This window comes from Lygodium microphyllum, chromosome 19 (genome assembly GCF_053477565.2).
Source record: "Lygodium microphyllum isolate KBCC chromosome 19, Lygodium_microphyllum_v1.1.10, whole genome shotgun sequence".
Taxonomy (NCBI): domain Eukaryota; kingdom Viridiplantae; phylum Streptophyta; class Polypodiopsida; order Schizaeales; family Lygodiaceae; genus Lygodium; species Lygodium microphyllum.
In genome coordinates, this window is record NC_141153.1 from 28,172,416 (window position 1) to 28,195,226 (window position 22,811).

Below are 22,811 nucleotides of genomic sequence, written 5' to 3' on the forward strand. Positions count from 1 at the left end.
CTTTAGATGTTGCGTGTAAATCTAATGATGTTGTAGGGCTGTCGAGACCTCCATCAGGGATGGGTCCCCCTCTTGGAGAACAAGACCCGGAGTATGTTTCTTTCTTTCATCCTCTTCCGTCCACTCCGGTGCAAGGTACTTTACATTCGTCTTTTGTTCCTTCTTTTTTTACCTCTTCTGCTTTGCAATATTTTGGTAGAGATCATGTGGAAGAAAGAATCCAGTTTGTTGACTACGGAAAAGGTCCTCTTGAGGATTAATTTTTGTATGTTAATACACGTCGTGGGGATTATAAGAAAAAGCCAAGTACCTCTTCTTCTAACCTTTCTTATTTTCAATCTACTTCACAAAATCAGAATGAATTTGGTGTTTCTTTTTCTTCACTGCATGGTGCATCATCATGTTCACATTTTCAATTCCAATCATTAATTGATAAAAATAAACAAAATGCATCTGCACCTCACACATCACATTTTCAAAATCCACCCATCCCACCACATTCTTCGGCTGCTTCTCCACTTCCAGTCACACCATTCACATTTCCATTTCAGACACCTCATGTCGCACCGCCACATCACATCAGGGGGTTATGAAAGCATAGGCACATTCTTTAGGACCTCATCCTTTCCTCAGCCGGGTGGTGTTCCACCTATTTAATACACATTTTCGGGATCATTGTAGCCTGGGTATCCCTCCCAATCTCTCTCGAGTGTGGATCAGTTGACTCTAGAGTTTATCTCCATGGGCTTATCTAGTGGATCTTCTGGTCATATTGCTGTGCCCTAGCCTCACTTTGGACAGGGCCTCTGTGTCCCAGTGCCTCCACCTACACCGGCATCTTATGGAAACATTCATGTTCTAGTGCCTCCACCTCAATCGGCACTCATTGGACACTCACAGCCTACTTCTGTCTACCCACCTCTACCTCCCCCTCCTACATATCAGACATATCCACCTCCACCATCTTATCCCCCACATCCGTCTTACTGCACCTATCCATTCATGGAATGGAACGTAAAGAAACACCATAAGCGGTGCTAGTTGTGGGGCCTATCAGGTGTTGGCTGTCTACTATTAAGTGGTAAAGACTTTATCTTAATTCTTATGAATTCAAAGCACGAAGACTGGTTTCAATAATCCCTGCGAGAAATCACTGAAATACAGCTGTTTGTAACTAATTTTGAGCATACATTTATAATCTAAACAAATATTGAAAGGTGCACCGACCTTTGTGTCCAACAAGTGTCATGTTTGTTGTAGGAGCACTCTAGCTCGAATTGTGTGTGGATTTTTCTTGCTGAGTCTACTTTTATTCTGAATTAACTGTTTGCTAAAATGTGGTCTACTGCCCTTTGGGTTCCTGAAGGCAAGTTTCAGATGTTGTAACCATGTTAACTTTGTAGGCTGAGGTCTAAGCTTCGAAAGGAGGGGTGGGGGGCTAACATTTATAATATATAGGCCATTTGTAATAAACCAATTAGTGTATGCAGACCAAGTTCCAACAACTGTGTTGTTGTTCAGCATTTGGCTTATCATCTCTCATTCAGCTGGAGCTGATTCAGTTCTCAGCTCAGTTTCACTACAGAGTAGAGGAGATGCTGCTGAAGATGCAATAGATAGAATCAGGTTCAAATTGTACTCAACTTCCAACAACCAATTGAAGTGAATCCCTGGAGGTAAAAAGAAATGGGAAATAAAGTTTTTTTTTCGGGGGGTTTCTTCAGTAGCTTTGGGACCCAATATCATGTTGGCTCTCTTTGTGTATGCTTGTGGTTCCTTAACATTGATTGTGCACCTTCGTTGTTATGGACAAAGTTTTTGATGCTGTTAGCAAGAAAGTCTGATGCGGAGACTTAGATCACCAATTGAGGCTTATTCATATGACAATTCATGATCTTCACAATCATTTGGCTATGACAAAAACATTGTCCAACATACTAATGGTATCTTCCATGATTTTTATGAAGCACCCTTTTCCTTCTAGTAACGACCATTTTGCCTACCTTTCAAGTCCCCTTGCTTCATTGACTACACAACTACGAGGAACTAGTAGAGTAGCCTTCTAGCTAAGTAGTATGTAAGTGTAATATGCATTCACATAATATTTGCACAATAATTTATGCATGGTTTGGGTCCTCAAGTGTGAGACAACACTTCAAGCTTGCTTGGAGTTTGATCCATCTCCCAAACCAACAACATGTGTCGTGTGTACAAAATACTAGTACTTTTCCCCTAAGGAGACTATCCAAGGACCTACATACCTTCAACTCTTCTTCAAAACAATACTCCCATCCTTTGATCCACCATTGGGATTTACCGGCCAAGAATCCTAGGAATGTTGTAAACTTCAGCAGCCTTGTCTCCTACCACCACTCTAACCCAGACTTACAAAGTGCCACGAAGCATCTATCATCGACTAGAATGTCCTTTCCAAAGGACAACACATGGATGTCCCTAGCATAATCATTATTACTTAACAATCTACAGCGTTCTTACTTTATGAACCAATATTCCCATGTCTGTAAGCACGATCATGCTTTGATAGTTACAATGTTTTATGATGGGATGCATGATTACTATATCAATCAAGCACTATTTGATAGATTTGTTTAGATCGCATTGTTTGTTCTCCATCGATATTGATATTGGAAGTATGAGGCTTTCAAACATCTAGCATATTTGAAACTCTCCTATTTAACAAATGGTACGATAGGGTTTTTGTATTGGGATACCAACACAGAATCCGTTCTAGCATGATTGGTAAATCACTGACATTAGTAAAGCTACAACATTGGAACTTTTGTATACTCACATTTTGATGGACTCTATAAGTTTGGTACTCCTATTTTGAGCACGATTGGTAAATCTCATATAGGTGTCGTTATCTTTTGACCTTTTTTATATAGGCATTGCTATTTTTTGGCATTTTTCTTTCAGTTATTGAAATTTTTTGAGGAATCAGATAAAGTGCTGTGCGATCATACTCTTTTTGTATGTTGTTATATCATATATCTTACTAGTAACTTCTTGTGCAAATCAAAGGCTTGTGGCAGGTTGCTGGGGGTCATGGCAAAATTGATCCAGTGAAATCTGTTCAAGAGATTAGGAAATATGCAGATGCAGGGTTTTTTGCCTTTGATGTGGCAGATATTTGTGAGTTCCATTCCTCCTAAATGCTGTCATTATTATCTTGTCGTCTTGTTTAATTTTCTCATAGTTTTCTAAACTATTCAATGCGTATAAAGTTTTAAAATAGTAAATATTGCTAAGTCAAGGTGACTTGAACTATGCTGCCTTGAGTCATTAGCTTGATTAGATGATGAAGTTTCACAAATTTAAACATCTTACATTCCTTGCACTGCTGTTATTTGTAGTCTGTAGTCATGGTGAACTGCTAGAGAATGGCTGATTGAAACTCCACGGGATGGGACAATATACATAAATAACATTATAGATTTTGTTGTGACCAAATGTATACATGCAATGTGGTGTGGGTAGAGGTGTGGGCTAATGTGTACTATCACAAAACATGTGCATGTGCAGGCAAACATAGATGTGCTTTCCATTTTAGAAAAAGTGTGTGTGTGTGTGTCTGAGAGAGAGAGAGAGAGAGAGAGAGAGAGAGAGAGAGAGAGAGAGAGAGAGATCTTCACGTGTTCCTACAGTTGGTGCAGATTATAAAAGGGCTTTTGATTGTGTTTTGCACTTTGACACACGTGGGAGGCTTGGGCTTCCTCGGGTTGTTTTCCATTCTCAGCAACAACAGTTTCCTTCTCGTGCTTCAATTGCTAGTTTGTAGATGGCAGATCTTGTAGATGTGATCTGTAGTGAGATGGAGAGATTTCAGGCAGCTAAAGCAGTTGATATAAAAGGGAAAGGGAAAGTGGTGATTAAGTAGTTTTCTCTTTTGTGATTCATCATGAGAATTACTTTATGAATGTTAAAGGTATTTCTTCGGGCAGTAAGCAGTATCGATTGTGGAAAGTTGTGTTAGCTGGAAATTGGGATGTTTTTTTGTGCTGTGGAGCATAAATAGTATGCTTTGGTAGGATCTTCTTATGTACATAAGGATTATTCAATCTTTTTTAGTGGTCGTGTTCCACATAAATTTGGAGTTATGTTGGCCGCCAGATCTTCCCTGCAACCATCTTTGGTTTCTCGGGACCATCGCGGCAGATTTATAATTTTGGAAATCCTATATGAGTGAGAGGTTTTGTGGCTAGTGGGTGTGCATGCTCCTTCTATTGCTCGCGAACGTCGTCAGCTCTGGGATGACTTGCACTGCCTTGCCATGGCTCGTTAAGGCTTTATTATGGGTGATTTTATCTTAATGGAGGAATCACAGAGGAAATTATCTTATCTCGGTCTCTTAGGCAAGGCTGCCTTCTCAGTCCTTTGCTGTTTACTTTAGTCACTCACCTGATGCTCTCATTGTTGGATAAGTTGCATGATCAAGGCGAGATAGTTGGCTCGTCTCTTTCTAGTGGTACTCAACTTGTGGGTCAATCTTTGGCAGATGATTCTTTTATGTTCCTTAAGGTTGATCGCACTAATGTTAATTGGGCAATGGTGGCGTAAAATCTTTTTGCTTTGGCATCAGGTCTTTATATTAATACTCAAAAATCTACACTACTCTCCTGTATGGAGAATGATCTGCAAGCCTTGGCCTGGCATTGAATTGTGATCTCAAAGGGAAATATAACCAGGCACTTGGGATATCCTATTTGTGTGGAGGTAGCTCCCTGTGCCTTACTGGATTGGATGGCCTCCCGGATTCATGACAAGTTCATATACTGGAAATCTCAAGGTTGGCCTTTACATGTCAGACTTAAAGTTGCTCAATGTATTATGATCAGTATGATATCGTTCTTTCTGCCATTGCTTCCTTGGACTAAGAAGTCTCTTTTAGAATTGGTTCAGCCTATCAAATTCATGTTGTGGAAAAAGAAAGGCAATCGTTTGGAACAAGTGTGGATTTCGTGGCAGCATGTGACTACGCCTAAACGGATGGGGGGTGCAGCTTTGTGAGATGTTAATTTGCATATGGCAGCCTTGAGGTTGGCCCTTTTGCAGACTCTTATGTGTACAGAGTCATCCTTGGTTAGATATTGCTAAATTTTTCATTGAAAATACTAGCATCTCTCATGTTAGCATGGTTATTTATGCTTCCTGGTGGCATGTGCTTAATTCCTCGAGGCCTATTAAGGTCTCCCAGTCTTTTCTCCTTTCTCATTTGATTGCATCTTGGCAGGAGATTTTATGTTTTTGAGTTCAGCACCCTCTTGATATTCGTAAAGAGTTGAATTCGCTGCAAGGAGAAGTACTTGCATCCTCCAAGTTGTTGGATTGGTTGAAGATTTGCAGAGAGTCAAGTTTAATCGAATGGCTCATTTGGGGTTGTAGACAATTCTTAATGGTGTTATTCCTGGGCAGTCCCGTCTTTATTCTTTTCGGCGTATTTGTCAGCATTTTCGGGTTCCTTGCGGATATTGTAACATCTCGTCATCCATACAGGTCAGACTTCAGAGGTTCTCTCCTTTGCCTGCACTACAACCATTGTATCCATGACGTGACTAGATATTTGTGCTTCCTGATGGTTTCTAGAAGAGGTTTGCTAACCAAATATATCATCAAATGGTGGAGGCCAAGAGATGGGTTACTAGAAAGGTTAATAAATTATGGCATATTCGGGATGGCAAAAAGAAGTGGCATGAAAGATTCATTCGGCTTTGGAAGTCTAAGGTTCCATATCAGGGTAAAGTCTTCATGTGGAGAATGCTGATTGGTGGTCTTCCAATTGGGGAGCTGTTGCGTGCCCAAAAGATATATGCTGGTTGTTGTGTATTTTGCACTACATGCGATGAAACATTGCTTCATCTTTTTATCTCTTGCCTGGTTACTCAACAGATCTGGAGTTTTATTTCCCACATGTGATTCTCGGCGACTTAGCACCGGATAACATCACCGTTCATGGATTATGGGAAAGATGCCCTCTGTGTCTTCTTTGCATTCTGATTATTCCTGTCTTTTCCATTTCCTTAAATGGACTGCCCTGTAGCATATTTGGTGTACTCAGAATGCCTTTATTTTTTATTCAGTATCGAGCATCCATGGTCGGCCTATGTTCGAGGTTTAGTTCTATGGAGAATTTCTTCTATGATGTCAAGTGACCTGGTTCTTCCTGACATTGCTGCTCCCTGGTTGGCTATTGTTTACTCTACTTGAGCTGTCCCTTTTGTGTGTCTTCTTTGTGTTAAAGTCTTGATAGACTTTCGTTAATTTCTCTGATGACCTGATGGTCTGATGTAACACACACACACACATAGAATGCTGACCTGATGGTCTGATGTAAATATTTACTACTTAATTCAATTATCTTCACGAAAAAAAGAGAGTTATATTAACATCTACGAAAGGACAAATCAGCCTATGAGACCAAAATGTCACATCTGAAAAACCATGTAAGTCCAAAAAGGTTGTCATCCAATACTATGACTAACTAAATGGAAAATAAACAACAAACAATACATAGCTGATGAATCCAAAGTGATGTCTAAGCTAGATACAATGTGAAATTGCTTAGGAGACACTCTCATCCCAGGCTGTCTCTTATGGGTCTATCTAACATAGAGAAGCAAAAGTGGCGGGGTATGTTTCCCCAATGACAGTGTAGGATCCTTTGTATGTGTAGATGATGCCTCTTGTGGGGCCATGGATCGACTAGGTGTGGACAATGAGTTTTGTATCTCTCTGTGGCTGTCTAGGGTGATCCCCTGTGGAGGGGCTGCTAGTTGGTCCAATGAGGTCTCTATAGTGGATGGAGTAATTAATGCTTTATAGAACTCTGTGAGGGTATGCTAGTGTGCAACTCCTTGTCTTTGTTCTTGGGTCCATAAGAGGTGCTCTCTATGATGGCGTAGCTCTAGTAAGAAGAGACCGAGTCATCTCTGATCTGGAAAATCCATCACCTTGGTTAATGGCCCAAATTCCTCTTTAAACAGGCAATGGAAGTGCCCTCTGATCTCATAATAGACTAGACGTTTGCATAAGTAGTGCTTCTCTGTCTCTGGCTTGATTTGACATAGTTGGCAAATCTTGTCCTTTAGGAGAAGGGAGTTTGCGCCGTATCTATTTGTCTCAATCCATAGCTAACATCTACAAAAAGACAAATCAGCCTATGAGACCAAAATGTCATACCTGAAAAATCAAGGAATTTTTCCAAGTCCTAAAACAGCTGTCATCCAATGCTATGACTAACTAAATGGAAAATAAACAACAAACAATACATAGCTGATGAATCCAAAATGATGTCTAAGCTAGATACAATGTGGAATTGCTTAGGAGACACTCTCATACCAGGATGTCTCTCGTGGGTCTATCTAACATAGAGAAGCTAAAGTGGCGTGGTATGTTTCTCCAATGACAGTGTAGTATCCTTTGTATTTGTAGATGATGCCTCCTACAGGGCCATGGATCGACTAGGTGTGGACGATGAGTTTTGTCTCTCTCTGTGGCTGTCTGGGGTGATCCCCCTGTGGAGGGGCTGCTAGTTGGTCCAATGAGGTCTCTATAGTGGATGGAGTAATTAATGCTTTATTGAACTCTGTGAGTGTATGCTAGTGTGTAGCTCCTTGTCTTTGCTCCTGGGTCCATAAGAGGTGCTCTCTATGATGGTGTAGCTCTAGTAAGAAGAGGCTGAGACATCTCTGATTTGGAAAATCCATCACCCTGGTTAATGGCCCAAATTCCTCTATAAACAGGCAATGGAAGCACCCTCTGATCTCATAATAGGCTAGACATTTGCATAAGTAGTGCTCCTCTGTCTCTATCTCAATTTGACAGAATTGGCAAATATTGTTCTTCAGGAGAAGGGAGTTTGTGCCGTATCTACTTGTCTCGATCCATAGCTAGTGTGAGGATGTATGGAGCTCTCCAATGGTGCATTGTACCCCATGAGGTAGGTGTGTATCTATGTATCTTGGGCAGATAACAAAGCCATCGAGAGATATGTCTTGGCTATGTATATCTAAAGGATGTCCATCCTGATGATGCAATTCAGCTCCTCTTGGTGGTTGAGCTCCAAGTGAGGGCAATCCAAGCTACACTATAATGGTGGGAGGTTATCCATGTGTAATCCATGTAGTTGTAACTAGGACTTTGCCCGAATATACTAGCACTTAGTATCCCCTTGTAATGCTAGCTATCTAGACAACTCTAAGAGAGCAAAGAGTTTCTCTCTCTCGGCAAGGTTTAGAGCCTACACAAGAAATTCGTTGTTTGGAAGAGGGCCTCTATCACTATGGGTTGTGCTCCCATCTCTGCTCTGAAAATCTGATGTGGTACAAAGGGGTTACTCCGAATCATCCATGAAATCATCAGTACTAAGGGTCTCTCCATTTACTTCCACCATAGTACGGGTAGTTTCGGAAATGGGGGAAACGAAAAGGAGAAAAAACTGGAGTTTTGGAGCTTTAGCCAAATTTTGGAAACAGGGAAAGGGCATTTCAGATTGTACACTAAAATAAATATGTTATTACATGGATATGTAAATATATTAATCCTATGACAACATGTATCAAAATTTTATACAAAGCTTTTGAGTCTTCATGTCATATGATCAAAATCATGATTCATTACACGTGTCATGAGTGAAGACTCAATGGTTATGACAATTTAACATAGTTAAGAGATAGTTTTCAAAACTTTAAAAAATAAAATAAATTATAATTTATGACTCACGAATCATCTAAAGATTGATATCAAAAATGGCGGAACTAAGGTACATAAGAAGCAAAATCAAGCTACATGTAATTGTGTGATGTGAATAATCTGCCAATTGGCACTGAGTACGAGTAACTATTGAGTAATAACTATCAACATCAATGGACAATCATTATATCATCATGTGCATGTGACGTGTGTAATGTCAATGGTGGCTAGTAACTAGCAATTGCAATGCTAAAATGACTCTTGACTCCTGAATCTTGGCTCCTAAAGTATCATGAGTCTAGTCTCTAGAGTCCACAAGTCATGACTTATCTGGATTCTGGAGGATTCATGCACTATCTTCTCATCCGACTCTGAGGACCCTTGTATCCCTTGATTGGATTGATGTGCCTCCAAAACAGATCTAGTGCTATGATAAGGTAATACCAAATGGGAATTTGCAAAGAAGTTAAGAAATAAAAGAAAATTGAAGAAAAAGGAGTGGGAGGGAAAAAAGTAAAGGAGGGTGGAAGAAGAAGAAGAACTTAACAAAAATGAAGGAAGGAGGAGAATGTAGGAGGAGGGAAGAAGAAGAAGAAGGAAAGAAGGAAGGAGGACGAAGACAAGGAGGTGGTGAAGTCCAGAGTTGCAGGAGGTAATGTGGTTGAGCAAGAGTAGGAGATGGTTGCGTAGAAGACGGGTGAAACTGAAAACCAGTCTACCCGTCCCCCATAGGGTGCCAAAACGACGTTTCCCCTTTCCTATGTTCCGTCCAAAATTGCCATTCCATTTCGGGGGTCCCGAAACACCATTTTGGGGTACTATGATTGTAGCTGGTCTAAGTTGTGAGTGAACTACGTAGTGATCTCAACATTCATACTGAAATGAATGTTCCAAGACTGAAGTGTATCATGGTTACCCTGGTTTCATACATGGGACTCTGGCACTCCTTCCACCTAAGAGCTCTACAGTTGCATGCCACACAGCCCTTGTATTCGATTATCACTTGCTATTTTGTGCTTTATCACAATGTTGTATACAGGGCTTGCATCGCATTGTACCTTGGTCTCTTTTGACTAAGGTGTTTATTTATAGAAATTTCTCTTATTGGGAAAAGGAAAAGTGGGCGTCCTTTTGCTTGTGCACTTCATTCTAAGTGTTCTCATTTCTCTTTTATCTGAGCTTGAAATTTACCATTTGAGAGTTGTTTTTGAGGTTTTTAGGTGTTCCTGAGTTGCTGGTGTGTCAGAGCATACAAGATTGTAGCTATAGATCTGCAGCGCTTAGGGAGTGGGGTATAACAGTTGACATAAGAGAAGACCTCCTAACTCTGGAAACTTAATCAGAAGCTGACAAGCATACTTTCAGATTTCAGGCTGCTGAGCTTCCTAATCTCATAAACCTCATACATGAAAGGACTGACAAGTGCGAAGTAGGCTCTCATACCTTCACCTGGTCGTTTCAGCTGCATAATCATCTCAGGATGAACTTTTTGTGATGATTGAGAGTGTAACACATTTCTACTTCCCAGATCATCCCTTCCTTGTGTATTAGAGGCTGCACAGGCTGTCATAAATTGGCATTACTGTGACTCCCAACATTCATCTTCTCAAGTTCAAAATGCAGCACAAAGAGGTTTGGCTGACACATACTTTGTGATGGCATGCATACGATTTTGAATAAAGTTTTTCCATGACAATGTGTACGCTCAAGAATTTTGTAGTATTCAAGTTTATGATGTATTCGTGAACTTGGAATTGTAGTTTCTAAGCTTTTCATAGAATGGCCAAATCATTTTCAATGAATGGTTCACTAGAATTTTTGTGATCTTCAGATGGACCTGCAGAGGAGTTGTTTGGAAGAGCTTTAAGGGAATCCAAGGATAGCATACCTCTCCATGGACTCACAAAGTTTGTTCCTCGACCTGGTAAACCATGGATTGCTTGTTGGCTACGTTTATTCATGACATAATTTTGGTCCCCATTGACCAATACGTTTGTTCTCTTTATATTACACAGGTCACATGACACGTGATGCAGTGGAGGCAACTATAAATCGATCCAGACAAAGAATGGGCGTACCTACACTTGACATGGTGCAATTTCATTGGTATGGAAATAAGCACTTGAAGTCAACTTTGCAGTACTATCAAGTTGTGACCTATTAGAAATATTTTACCATTCATAACCTACTTTTCTAGGTGGGATTATGAAGATGAAAGGTACCTTGATGCAACAAAGATCCTAACGCAACTTAGATCTGAGGGAAAAATTGCCGAAGTGGCATTGACAAATTTTGATACTTACCACATGGACAAAATTCTCAATTCAGGGTGCCCTGTCGTTTCCAATCAGGCAAGTCAAAAATGATCTTAATTTGAAAGAGTACTATGTTGCTTTGGATGCATATTTAGAGTTTAAGGGATCTTTTTTGTATTATGGTTTTTGTCTACTTATGGTACTTCTTGGCTTTAAATGCCTTTGATAGATTTATATAGAGTTAGAGGGATTTACTACCATCTTTCTCGTATTCTTTCCCATGTTGTGCATTGGGATGCTGGGATCTTTCAAAAAAATGAAGTTACAAAGTTCCCCTTGTGACTCTAGACCGAGGATGCTCACATGCTCAATTAGAAACCATGTTGGATGGGAATGCTGGAAAGAAAGGGAAGAACAAAAGGAGAAGGTGCCAAAATAACAGGTATGCTCTCATACCATGTCAAAATAGTGTGGTGGAACGTGTACGGCAAACATTGAGAGAAAAAGAAACTCAGAGAAAACCAAGAAGAAGTAGAAGATGAATGATGAATTACTGAATTGTGCTTAAGTGAATCAAGCAGACATAGTGGAGCTGAAGCTTTGAAGATGATTGCACTGTCCTTTCTGATTAAGCAGCAGCACTTGAAGGGAATCTGCCAGTGAAGGGAGCAAAACACATTTCTCTAGTAGTAGGATATTGAAGATAATGCTGAATGTTGAAAGAAAGGACAGCCAGCTGTAGAGTGTGAGAGGTGAGAGAATACACAGAGATCGAAGCTCAAGCTCAGTTGCAAGTACAGTTGAGAGTGAAGAGAGTATGTGAGTGTGATAGCATGACATGCAATGCAATAATCTAAAGAGTGTAAGGTGGAAGTACAAAGTACAACCCTTAAATCTTAGGGTTTTAAGAGGGTGTTCACACCCAAAAGGTGTAAAACACGATAAGTGCAGAAACTGTGTAGCATAGGTACATAAAATAAAAGGAAATAAATTTGGGGGGGAAAAACCTCTTGTAAGGAGAGTAAAAAGTGCCCTAGTGTCCTACTGAGGATCATCAACACTCCTCCGTAAGCGTAGGCGTGTAACATAGAGGGAGTGAAACATAGTCCTCAAGAGCTGTTAGAGATGAAGGATATGCTGAAATCTCTCCATGATGATGGCTGCTATCAAGGTGACTACTGGGCAGCCAGCTAGAGAGGAAAACACAAGAATATCTGATGAAGATCTCTTTCTGTAAGTGGTTGTAGACAGTCAACTACTGGATAGCCCTTCAAGAATGAAGATCTCTTTCTGTAAGTGGCTGTAGACAATCAACTATTGGGCAGCAACCAAGTACAACCATCTTCAACCATTTACAAAGGAATTTATCATAAAATGATTAAATTTATGACTTACTCGTAGAATCACACTTTATATCGTACGCATCTCGTGATTGGAGGCCCGCTGACGCTTCCCAATAGTCATTGTGCTGCTCCTCCCAACCTTAATCTATGCTCCTTTATGCTCAGTATCATCCCACAATCAAAATCTCTCCAATTAGCCCACCCCCTTCTCTCATAAATTAATCCATGGAAACACATCAAGAGAAGACGGGAGAGAGGAGAGAGAAAGACTAGAAATTCAAATTTATATTTACTGCATCATAGGCTGCATGGAGATAGGTGATTTGAAGCAAAAAATTTGTGGATCTCATGCCTCCCATTGATCATGATGATTCTCTCTATTACAAAATGCCTCGAATGATCAAATAGATGGGGGTGCAAAAAAATTTGCACCCCTGCTCCCAATTGTCATATTTTTGGGGTTTTTAAAACTTATCTTAAGCCTTTATAAAATAACCAGCTCACTTCTCGCATGTTCACACTTCCCACGAAAAGTGGTTTTTTTTCCTAAGAACAAAGGCCCAAACGAACTCCGATTCATGATTTGGTTGGACAACAGGCGTCATGGCGTCGAAATCTATTAACTTGGCCACCATCGCACTCTTTTTGACTCTCGAATCACATAGTTGCTTTTGGATGCCAAACCTTACGGAGATTAAATGGGGGGTCAAGCGGACTCCTATTGATGAATGGAGACTTGCGACTTGCATTGCATTCATGGCATCGAAATCTGCCTAGGAAAACTCCAGCGCTCAACCATCTGCACTCGTTTCATTTTTCATGAAAAATTGGTTAGCTGCTGTAGATGGCATGAAACTGCTACAAACGCAAGCCTGATGATGATGAACACAATTAATAAATGAAATGATATGACTACTAATAATACGATGCTCATGCAGCAAACACACTATGCAGTGAATGAATACTGAATCTCGAACTCTTGTATCTCGAATCGCAGCAAGGCAACCTCCGGATGTCGAACACCAGCAAACGCAGCAGTGAGAAGCTGGATCTGATGCAGACAGCAGTGAGGAGAGAGAAAGATTAAAAACGTAGGCAGTAGGTGAGAGAAAGACTAAAAACGCAGGCAGGACAGCCTGCAGGAGAGAGAAAGACTAAAAACACATTCAGGACAGCTTGTAGGAGAGAGAAAGACTAAAAACGCAAGCACGATAACTTGCAGGAGAGAGAAAGACTGCAGCGACTGCAGTAGGAGAGAGAAAATTGCAGACAACAGCTGACAGGTGAGAGAAAGACTGCAGCAACTGCAGCAGGAGAGAGAAAATTGTCAGGGCGGTAGCTGGAGCGTGCAAACGCAGCAGTTTGCTGACATGGCAGGCTGTACGACAGCAGTGCCGATGATCAGCAGTCAGTCGCCAGGCAAAAACAACAGCAATCAGCGTGTGGAGGGCTGGAAATAGGCGAGAGACTATAGGGAACAGTGATGGACAGCAAGGGCTGAGATGTCCTTCGCGAACGGGGTGTGGGCAGCAAGCTGATAACACCTGAAACCTGCCAAAAATAAGATTGAGGAAGAGTGGAGAGCTAGCTGCCAATTTATAGAAAATTAGGATTCTAGATCCTCTTCCACTTAACTCTCTCGATCTGCTCCTCGTTTTAGGGTTTTGGCTAAAATAAGCCTAGAATAAGCATGTTTTGGGGCTGTTTAAGTGGCTAGGAGTAATTCTTAGCACAACAGAGGGTTGATGCCAAACCCTAAGTGGAGATGGATGTTGAAGCCGTGAATCATAATGTCATCCTTGCAAGGTGTGAAGGGCAATGGAGCTGACCATCCACCCCCAATGGGTATCCAAGTTGCCTTACAATGGAGCCACGGGAAACAACCTGGCCCTGCCAGCCTAATGACTGTAAATCAAGCTCCGTGAAACTGAGTATGGCTGATTTAAAGGCATTGATGCAAAGACCAGAAGCATGACCAAAGAGCATCCAAACATCTAATGCCTTTCGAATGTTGTCCCTGTCCACCCGCAAAATCATAAAGCTATCATCAGCCAGAGATTGGCTAATGAAGTGCTGTTCCAAAGGAAGAGACAATCCAGCCAGCTGAGCAGAAGCCGCCATTGAGGATAACATTGAAAGGACCGGGTGAGTCGCCAGGGCAAAGAAGATAGGACTCAAAGGGCAACCCTGTCTGACCGAGCGTGCAAGGACAAATGGCTCTATAACCCCACCATTGAGCATAACTCTTGAAGAAGCCGCAGCACTAATGGTGTAGATCAATCGGGACATCCGAGTACCAAAACCCATAGCAGACATGAGTTATGCAATGAAAGACCAGTCTAAATAGTCAAAAGCCTTTTCCAAATCCAATTGAATCAATACCACTTCCTGACTGGAGTGCCTCGCATAGTCAATAGCCATTTGCACATTTAAGATATTATGCAGAATGTTGCGGCCCTTAATGAAACCATATTGGAGAGGATGCACAATAGCTGGAAGATGCTTGTGAAGCCGATTCGCCAGCACTTTGGAGAAGATTTTATACATCGAACCCATCAAAGAAATTGGTCTCTAGTGTTGCAGCATTGACAGCGAAGGGACCTTTGGAAGCAGTTTGATAAGGCCTTCTTTCCATGAGGAAGGCATGACCCCTGTTTCCCAAACCTGCTGAAACATAGCCGCCAATGGCTTCACCAGCTAGGTGGCCGAGTTCTCAAAGAATTCATTGGTGAGACCATCCTAACCAGGACTTTTATCCTTAGGCAGGTGTAACAAAACATCCATAACCTCCTCCTCGCAAATATCTGTCTCCAAAGTAGCTTGTATATCAAGTGGAACCTGCTGGCGGACCAGATCATAGAAGACCGAGCGTGCATGGGTAACCTGGCTAGAAGGCGACGGAGAAGAACCAAGAAGATCCATAAAATAATTTCTGCACATATTGACAATAGTCTGCGGATCAGTGACCATGCGACCTTCCGAATCCTGGAGTCTAGTCATATTTTTGCGAGCAGGAGAAGCATGCAAGGCGCGAAAGAACTTATGAGACTGACACGCACTATCTTGCAATGTGTCAGTCAAGTTATGCAGCTTGGCTTGCTGATAAGATTTCAACTGAAACACTTGAATAAGATGAGCCAAACGCATCTCCAGTGACAGCAAAAATTCATCATCTGGGGTGTCCACCAGCAGCGAACGGACCAAAGCCAGTAAGTCCTCCGCTGCATGTCGACGTCGCCGACAAAGAGAGGCATGATGGATCGCATACTGCCGAGCAACCCGCTGCACATTAGAGAGCAGCTGTGCAAAGGAAGCCAAGCCCTCAGAGGCGAAGTCCAATAAGAACCTCTCAATCAATTGCTGCATATAGCCCTGAAAGATTGGATGCTTCAAATAAGACGAGTTGAAACGTAAAGGGAGTCTATCCGTCAACTGCATAAAAGATGCAATAGGTTGTGCAAGCATCTCTCTCTCTCTCTCTCTCTCTCTCTCTCTCTCACACACACACACACACACACACACACACACACAAAAGAATGAAGAGCTTGTTTGTCCATACACCCTAAACTTTGATTTGTTCTTTGATGTATTACATATACACTCTCATCTGTCTTCTAGTAGCGCATTACGCATGTTGTGCATGAGGTTTTTCCTTATTATCCTCATGTCTTCATCCTATTAACTCAAGTGGCATTGCTATTTTAGCTCTAAACATGTATTCTATTATCTATAATCCAAAATTACCAAGTTTTTGTTTTTTTTTTCCATACTAATATCGTACCATACCTTATTAAATCATAAGGTATCAATTAGTACCGTATTTTATCGTACCGTACCGTATTGTACCTTTCGTACCTGACAACCCTGGTGAGAGGGAAGGAGGTTGTTAGAGAGCAAGGAGATGCTACTGATGTGATTTGTAACCACCATGGACCAATCCTAAAGCAAGTGACAAAAACTTAGAGCCCTCCAAGAGCTGGTAACAGTAGCCCAAGGTCCTTCTGGTGCAGGTGACAGCATATAGAAGGGGGCAACAACCTCTCTGGTGGTCCTAAGCTATAGGTGACAACTTCCATAGCTGTCTAAGCAAGGCAATAGTAACTTTTCGGTATTTCTCGAGATGGAACTTTGAAATTTTCTCTCTCCGCAATATTCTCTCTCATCCCTCAACCATTTCTCGAGTTATCTCAGCATTTTCCAGCAGTTTGAGCCATCAGAGGAAGAGATTTCAGTCAATCTCTGTTATAAACCCTAATTTACAGTAGAAATTAGGGTTTTGACAGCCGCCTCAAGATGCTGCTTAGAAATGAGGGCTTAAGACTTGAATTCTAGTACTTGAAAGTGAGGAATTTTAGGGAGATTTAAGAGGCCAACCAGCCAATATCAAATTTGGGGCTGAATTTGTCTTTCAAGGAGTAGGGTGAAGGCCAGTCCTCAAGCAGACCAAGGGGCAAATTGGTTTGGAGGCTTGCTGGTCAGTTTTGACAACAAGAGCCACTTGGATTAGCAAAGGAGATCAAAGGGTCTCAGTTGTACTCCTTCCATTTGCAATATAAGATAAGGAAATACCACAAGGGGCGCCAATTTTGGGGCTAACAAGGTGTCCAATGTCCAAGATTAAAGGGGTAAAGTATGCATTTTCAGTTTACATGAATTTTATGCTTGTTGTAATTAGTGCTTAATCAAGTTATTTATCACCCTATCCGAGGAGGAAGGCTAGTTTCATATGTTGTGGCAATCATCAAGGAATTATATCCATAAAGAACTTATTGTTCAAGGTTATTCAAATCAATCCAAAAGTTGGGAATGATATAGAATGACAAGCATGTTCCTTTCTAGCACACTGGCTCCATTTGAACTGCTTAAGTTTTACCTATAACTGCCACTTGGCTATAATTTTTGCCCTAGAAACATCTAATATCACTAGTCCAAGCGCCCCCCCAACCTCCCTTTTCTGTTGAGAAAACAAGTCATTCAATACATTTCTCCTCCTTTATTCGTATTTCGGTTTCCATTTATAACCCCAAAAAGACCTTATTTAGATCATTAGTTAGTGTTTGGGTACTATGCCAGAGAGTCGGGATGCCACCCAAGCGACTTTAGTGGGTGCCACTCAAGAGAGTTGGGGTACCACTCAAGACAATCTGTGCCTATAAATACAATTCTAACTTCCCTCACTCTTCGTCCCACACATTCATTTCTTCTAACACTGTCGCTCTCTTCCATATTCTTCTCTCCTTTCTCCGCGAAACCTTTGACGGCTTTGTTTCAGCGGGTATGGGAAACGGGGATTATGCCTTCCTCTTGGAAAGACGGTCTTATTAAACTGCTTCCAAAAGTTCCTTCGCCATCCATGTTGAAACAGTGGCGCCCAATTTCTTTGATGGGTTCTATATATAAAATCTTTTCAAAAGTTATGGCAAATCGCCTCCATAAGCATCTTCCTGCCATTGTGCATCCTCTCCAATATGGTTTTATTAAGGGCAGAAACATTTTGCACAATGTCGTAAATGCGCAACTGGCAATTGATTATGCAAGGCATGCAAATCAGGAGGTCGTACTGGTTCAATTGGACCTGGAAAAAGCTTTTGATTATCTGGACTGGTCTTTCATTGCAGAACTTATGTCTGCTATGGGCTTTGGTGCCCGGATGTCTCGTCTGATCTATACTATGTGTTGCAGCATCTTTGCGGGTCATGTTGAATGGAGGAGTTACCAAGCCAATTGTCCTTGCCCGCTCTGTCAGACAGGGGTACCCTTTGAGTCCTCTCTTCTTTGCCCTTGCGACTCATCCGGTTCTTTCGATGCTATCTCATATGGCAGCTTCTACTCAGTTGGCTGGATTGTTGCTTCCCTCTGGACAACACTTCATTGGTCAATCCTTGGCTGATGACAGTTTTATGATTCTGCGTGTGGACAAAGATAATCTTCATAAAGCATTAGATGTTTGGGCTCTTTTTGGTCAGGCTTCTGGTCTGCGCATTAACGCCTTGAAATCGGCCATTCTCAGTTGCATGGAGTCGGATTTGCAGTCACTGGACTGGCAGGGCATGGTTGTCCCCCGTGGCTCCATTGCCAGGCATCTTGGGTACCCTTTGGGGGTTGATGTTTCCCCAAAGCAGCTATTACAGTGGATTTCACAGAAACTGGCGGCTAAGTTTCTGTATTGGAAGTCTCAAGCCTGGCCCTTCCATGTTCGCCTCAAAGTAGCCCAGACAATAATGTTGCCAATGCTTACATATTTCCTGCCATTGCTACCCTGGACTACTACGACACTGAATGATCTTACGAAGTCTATTCGGTTCATGTTATGGAAGAAGGATTCCTTGCATGCGGGTATTTCCTGGATTTCTTGGTCGCATGCATGCACCCCAAAACGCATGGGTGGAGGGGCTGTTTTGGATGCCCGCACTCATATGCTGGCACTCCGCTGGTCTCTTTTTCGCGCCATGTGCTCGGATTGTCATCCTTGGGTCGTCATAGCCCGTTACTTTCTTGAGGATCACGGGCTTCTGCATGGTAATACCCACATCCGCAGTTCGTGGTGGCATGTTCTTAATGCAGATTCTCGGTTCTCCAGTTCTTCCTCATCTCTGCTTGCCCATTTGGTGTGTTCCTGGAAACTGGTCCTCCGGAAGTCTCAGTGGCATCCAGCGGAGGATCGTTCAACCACTAATTCGTTTCAATTGGAACTGTTGGCAGTCTCGCAGTTAATTTTGTGGGACGGTAAACATGAGCTTCGACCACAATTCAACTGTATGGCACGTTTGGGCTTAACTTCGGTCGCGGATGCTACTCTTGCCAGTCGCAATGTGTTCATGTCGTTTCGTATAGCCAGGAGGATTTTCAGGATCCCTCGTGGATACAGGTTTTTATGGGAACAGCTTTTGAGGGTGCTTCAGAGCAGACAACCCTTTCCTGCCCTTGCTACGGATCGTCCCTGGCAGGATTGGGACTTTGCAGGTCGGCTGCATTTAGAAAAGGCTTCAGCTAACCAGGTGTATCATCTTCTGATTAAAGATCATCAATGGCTGGTTACTAAAGCTAATATTCTATGGGGATTGCATAAATCCTCGTCATGGTGGAGGGTAACTGTGATAGAGGGCTGGTTAAATAAGACACCATTCAAATATAAGGTCTTTCTTTGGAGGGTGATGATTGGTGGTCTTCCGCTTGCTTCAGCTCTTTCAAAGCGCCGAATCTCCAATGGCAACTGTTTCTTTTGCACCACCACTGTGGAATCCGCCCGTCATCGTTTTATTTTTTGCCCCCTTGCTCAGAAAATCTGGTCATTCTTGTCAGCCGTCTGGCGAGCGGTGGTTGGTTTCTCGCTTCGCCCGTTTGATTGGGTTTTCGCGCAGCCCAAATATCCCACACCGACACAGCCACATATGAAGATCTTGTTTCACTTTCTTCGATATTGGGGCTGTTGGCACAACTGGACCATTCGGAATGCTTTCCTTTTTGATTCTGCTTATAATGTTCAGCGGCATATTGCTAGGCTTAAAGGTTTCTTGTATTGGCAGACAGATCTTCTCCGGCACTCTGACATCCTCTCTCGGGAGGACTTACGCCCCTGGCACATGGCAATTTCCTCCGCGTCTTTGCCATGATTTTGTAACTATTTGGCCCTCTGGTTCTTGTAAACAGTTAGTTTGTACACATGATGGGGTAGAGCCATCGTGTATCTTGTAATCATGGAAACTTTTCGTAATTAATACAATTACATTTTACGAAAAAAAGAGAGAGAATATTAATGTCTCTAAAAGGCCAATGTGGCCTGTGAGACCAAAGCAATACATATAATGGTGTGTTTCTCATCTGGAACGAGAAAAGATGAAAAACATGCCTATAAGACTAAAAAGTGAAATAGCGTCCTATAAAAAGAAAACATGTCGATGATCTCAAAGTAAAAGTAGAAAAAGGAAGCTTTTCATCAATGAGATGTCTGTCCTCTAGGGAGATGTATCTCTACATGGCTGAGGCCTTTCGGCATTTGTCTCTTGTGGTGCTCAATGATAGCTCTAATTTGTCTGTGGTGTGGATGTCTAGGCCTTCGTCTGGGTGGACGTGGGCACCTAGAACGATTGAGTATCATTGCTCTATCCAAAGGGACACCTATAGAGGATGAGGTCCAATGTGTTGAGAAATAGACAAATGATGTATGATCCAGGAAGAGATGTCCTGAATCCCATATGCACAATGAGGAGAGTGGAACCACCCAACTTCTATAAAGCATTGTACTTGACTATCACTTTCATAATGATGAATACAGTATCATGATGCTTTCCTCTTTCAGTTAGTGTCATTGTGAGTCAAATACACAAGATTGTCTTTATGAGTCCAAGCTTCCATCTTGGGACCTAATTCACTTGTGTAACAGTTGTCTACTCATTGTCTATGTCAACATGAATTTAGTCTTCATCTTCCAACCTCCATAGCTCCTGCCATGCTCTAGATCCCCGACATTTTAACACAATGATGTACTCTTGTAGGCTATGTGACAATAGTAGTGGTATGTGCCATACTCGGTCGTGTAGCAATGAAAAAGTCAGTGTGACTACCCTCTGTCTATGTGCCATCCAGGTCTCTATCCCATACATACATACATACATACATACATACATACATACATACATACATACATACATACATACATATATATATATATATATATATATATATATATATATATATATATATATATATATATATATATATATATAGAGAGAGAGAGAGAGAGAGAGAGAGAGAGAGAGATTAACTTCTATTGAGGCCAAAATTGGCCAATGAGAGAAAATCATATACAATGTCGATCATCAGTGGACATCAAAATGTGATGTGCTAGAAGTAATATATTGTAAAAGGAGCCAAAGTGGTGAACAAAAACAAATAGTACTCATGTAGGGATAGAATGGGAGGATGAGATAGTACGTCTAGTTGTGTGGCTAAATGATACTCGTATATCTACTTCCACCCGATCAGGATAGGTGGGTAGAGTATGCCATACATCCCAGATGAAATAGTACGAGGGTAGCATTTGGGCTAGGCCCTCAACTTTGTTACCTATAGCTCATGTCGCTCGCAGATCTCCCTCATCTCTCTCTAATGTAGCATTTGTGTTTGGTACCCCTATATCCATGGGTGGCATGCTGCTCTAATCTCCTCAGCTTTGTGTAGGTGCAGTGTTTGTGGTCACTATCTAGAAGAAATTGGTAAGCTCTGATTGATGCTCCCCTCTCTGCATAGTGCCAGCCTGTAGTAGTGATGTGTGGAGCCTTGGAATATCAACTAGGAACTGGCCCAAGTGATGCTTGTGTGGGGGATCCATAACTAGTCTAAGCAAGGCGTCTCCTCCAAATAGCATGGGATATCTAGGTTAGAGTGTGCTATAGGCTCTGCATCTGGATGTAGTGCTCCTCACTCTCTACCTCCTTTTGACATAACCTATAGATCCACTCAACTCTAGATGTGGGCTGCTCTCTTGGTCTTGATCTCAAGTTGGTGAGAGGATATACCCTAAGGTGGCCAATGGCTACCTGTCTCTCATGTGGCATGCATACATTTAGGTATCCAGGTCTCTCAATGAAGTCATCCACGGTAGTCTTCATAAAGTGGTCTCTGTCGTAAGAAATCTTTAGGGGAAGGAGTGCCTAGGTGATAGCCATGTATGCTGTATGTACAACTGGTAGAGATCTAGTCACATGACCAAGTTCCTCTCTATGTGGAAGAGGTGTATGAAGGGGGAGTCAGGGTAAAGAAAATCTTCAAACATTGAACATTTGCAGACTCCACATTCTTTAAGACATACATAGATAAGACACACAAATGCACATTAAACAATCCTACAAAAAATAATGGAGATGATTGGTTTTGTGGGTACTATAACTATGCTTAGAGACAAAATAAAGGTTTGCCTAAATGTCATGGAGATCGCAAAGTTGTGACTCCTTGGGTCAAATTCTCAGTATCTTCATATGTTGCCTTATTCTCTCCTTTGCTCTTGTCACTTTCTCTTGAAAATGGAAGCTTGCATCTCATATTGTGCCCATCAAGTAATGTTCTGAATTCATTACAAGCACACCCATGGATGATGGGGAATGAAACCTAATACCAACAAACATTAATTAGATTTTGTGTCGCATCAACACATATAAAATAATATCAAAATATGATTTACCTTGAGCTAGTTGCCTAGAGGCCTTGAAGGCCCCCCTAGGCAGTCTATCTGGATGCATATCACGTACTCTGTCTATGAGGTTGATGGTCTGAAAAAGGGCCTCCATCATCATGGGGCATGCAACAAACTCACTTTAATAATCTCGTGTGGTACAAATGCTTTGTTGCTGCTGATGACTCGTGAGATGATTTGTGGTGTCTTGATCTGTGTCCATAAGTATGTAGATAGGCTAAGGGTTCAAATAAGTGCACCATATATCATGGCTGGTGTGACCAATGTGTCAAATAGCCATCTTTGTGTGTGTGGGGCTCTTAGAAAGTGTGC

At 41.8% G+C, this 22,811-nt stretch overlaps 1 protein-coding gene across 4 annotated transcripts in view; it reads left to right on the forward strand.

Annotated features, from left to right (window-relative positions):
- Positions 1-22,811, forward strand: part of LOC148019684 (uncharacterized) — a 64,029-nt gene that overhangs the window by 5,495 nt on the left and 35,723 nt on the right. For all 4 annotated transcript variants that reach the window (XR_015694862.1, XM_087699815.1, XM_087699814.1 and 1 more), the window contains exons 2-5: positions 3,043-3,153; positions 10,541-10,633; positions 10,725-10,815; positions 10,907-11,060. Coding sequence is in view for 3 of the 4 variants with exons in the window: in XM_087699815.1 (XP_087555941.1) it covers positions 3,043-3,153; positions 10,541-10,633; positions 10,725-10,815; positions 10,907-11,060 (449 nt within the window). In the remaining variant the exon portion in view is untranslated. The remainder of the gene's footprint in view (positions 1-3,042; positions 3,154-10,540; positions 10,634-10,724; positions 10,816-10,906; positions 11,061-22,811) is intronic.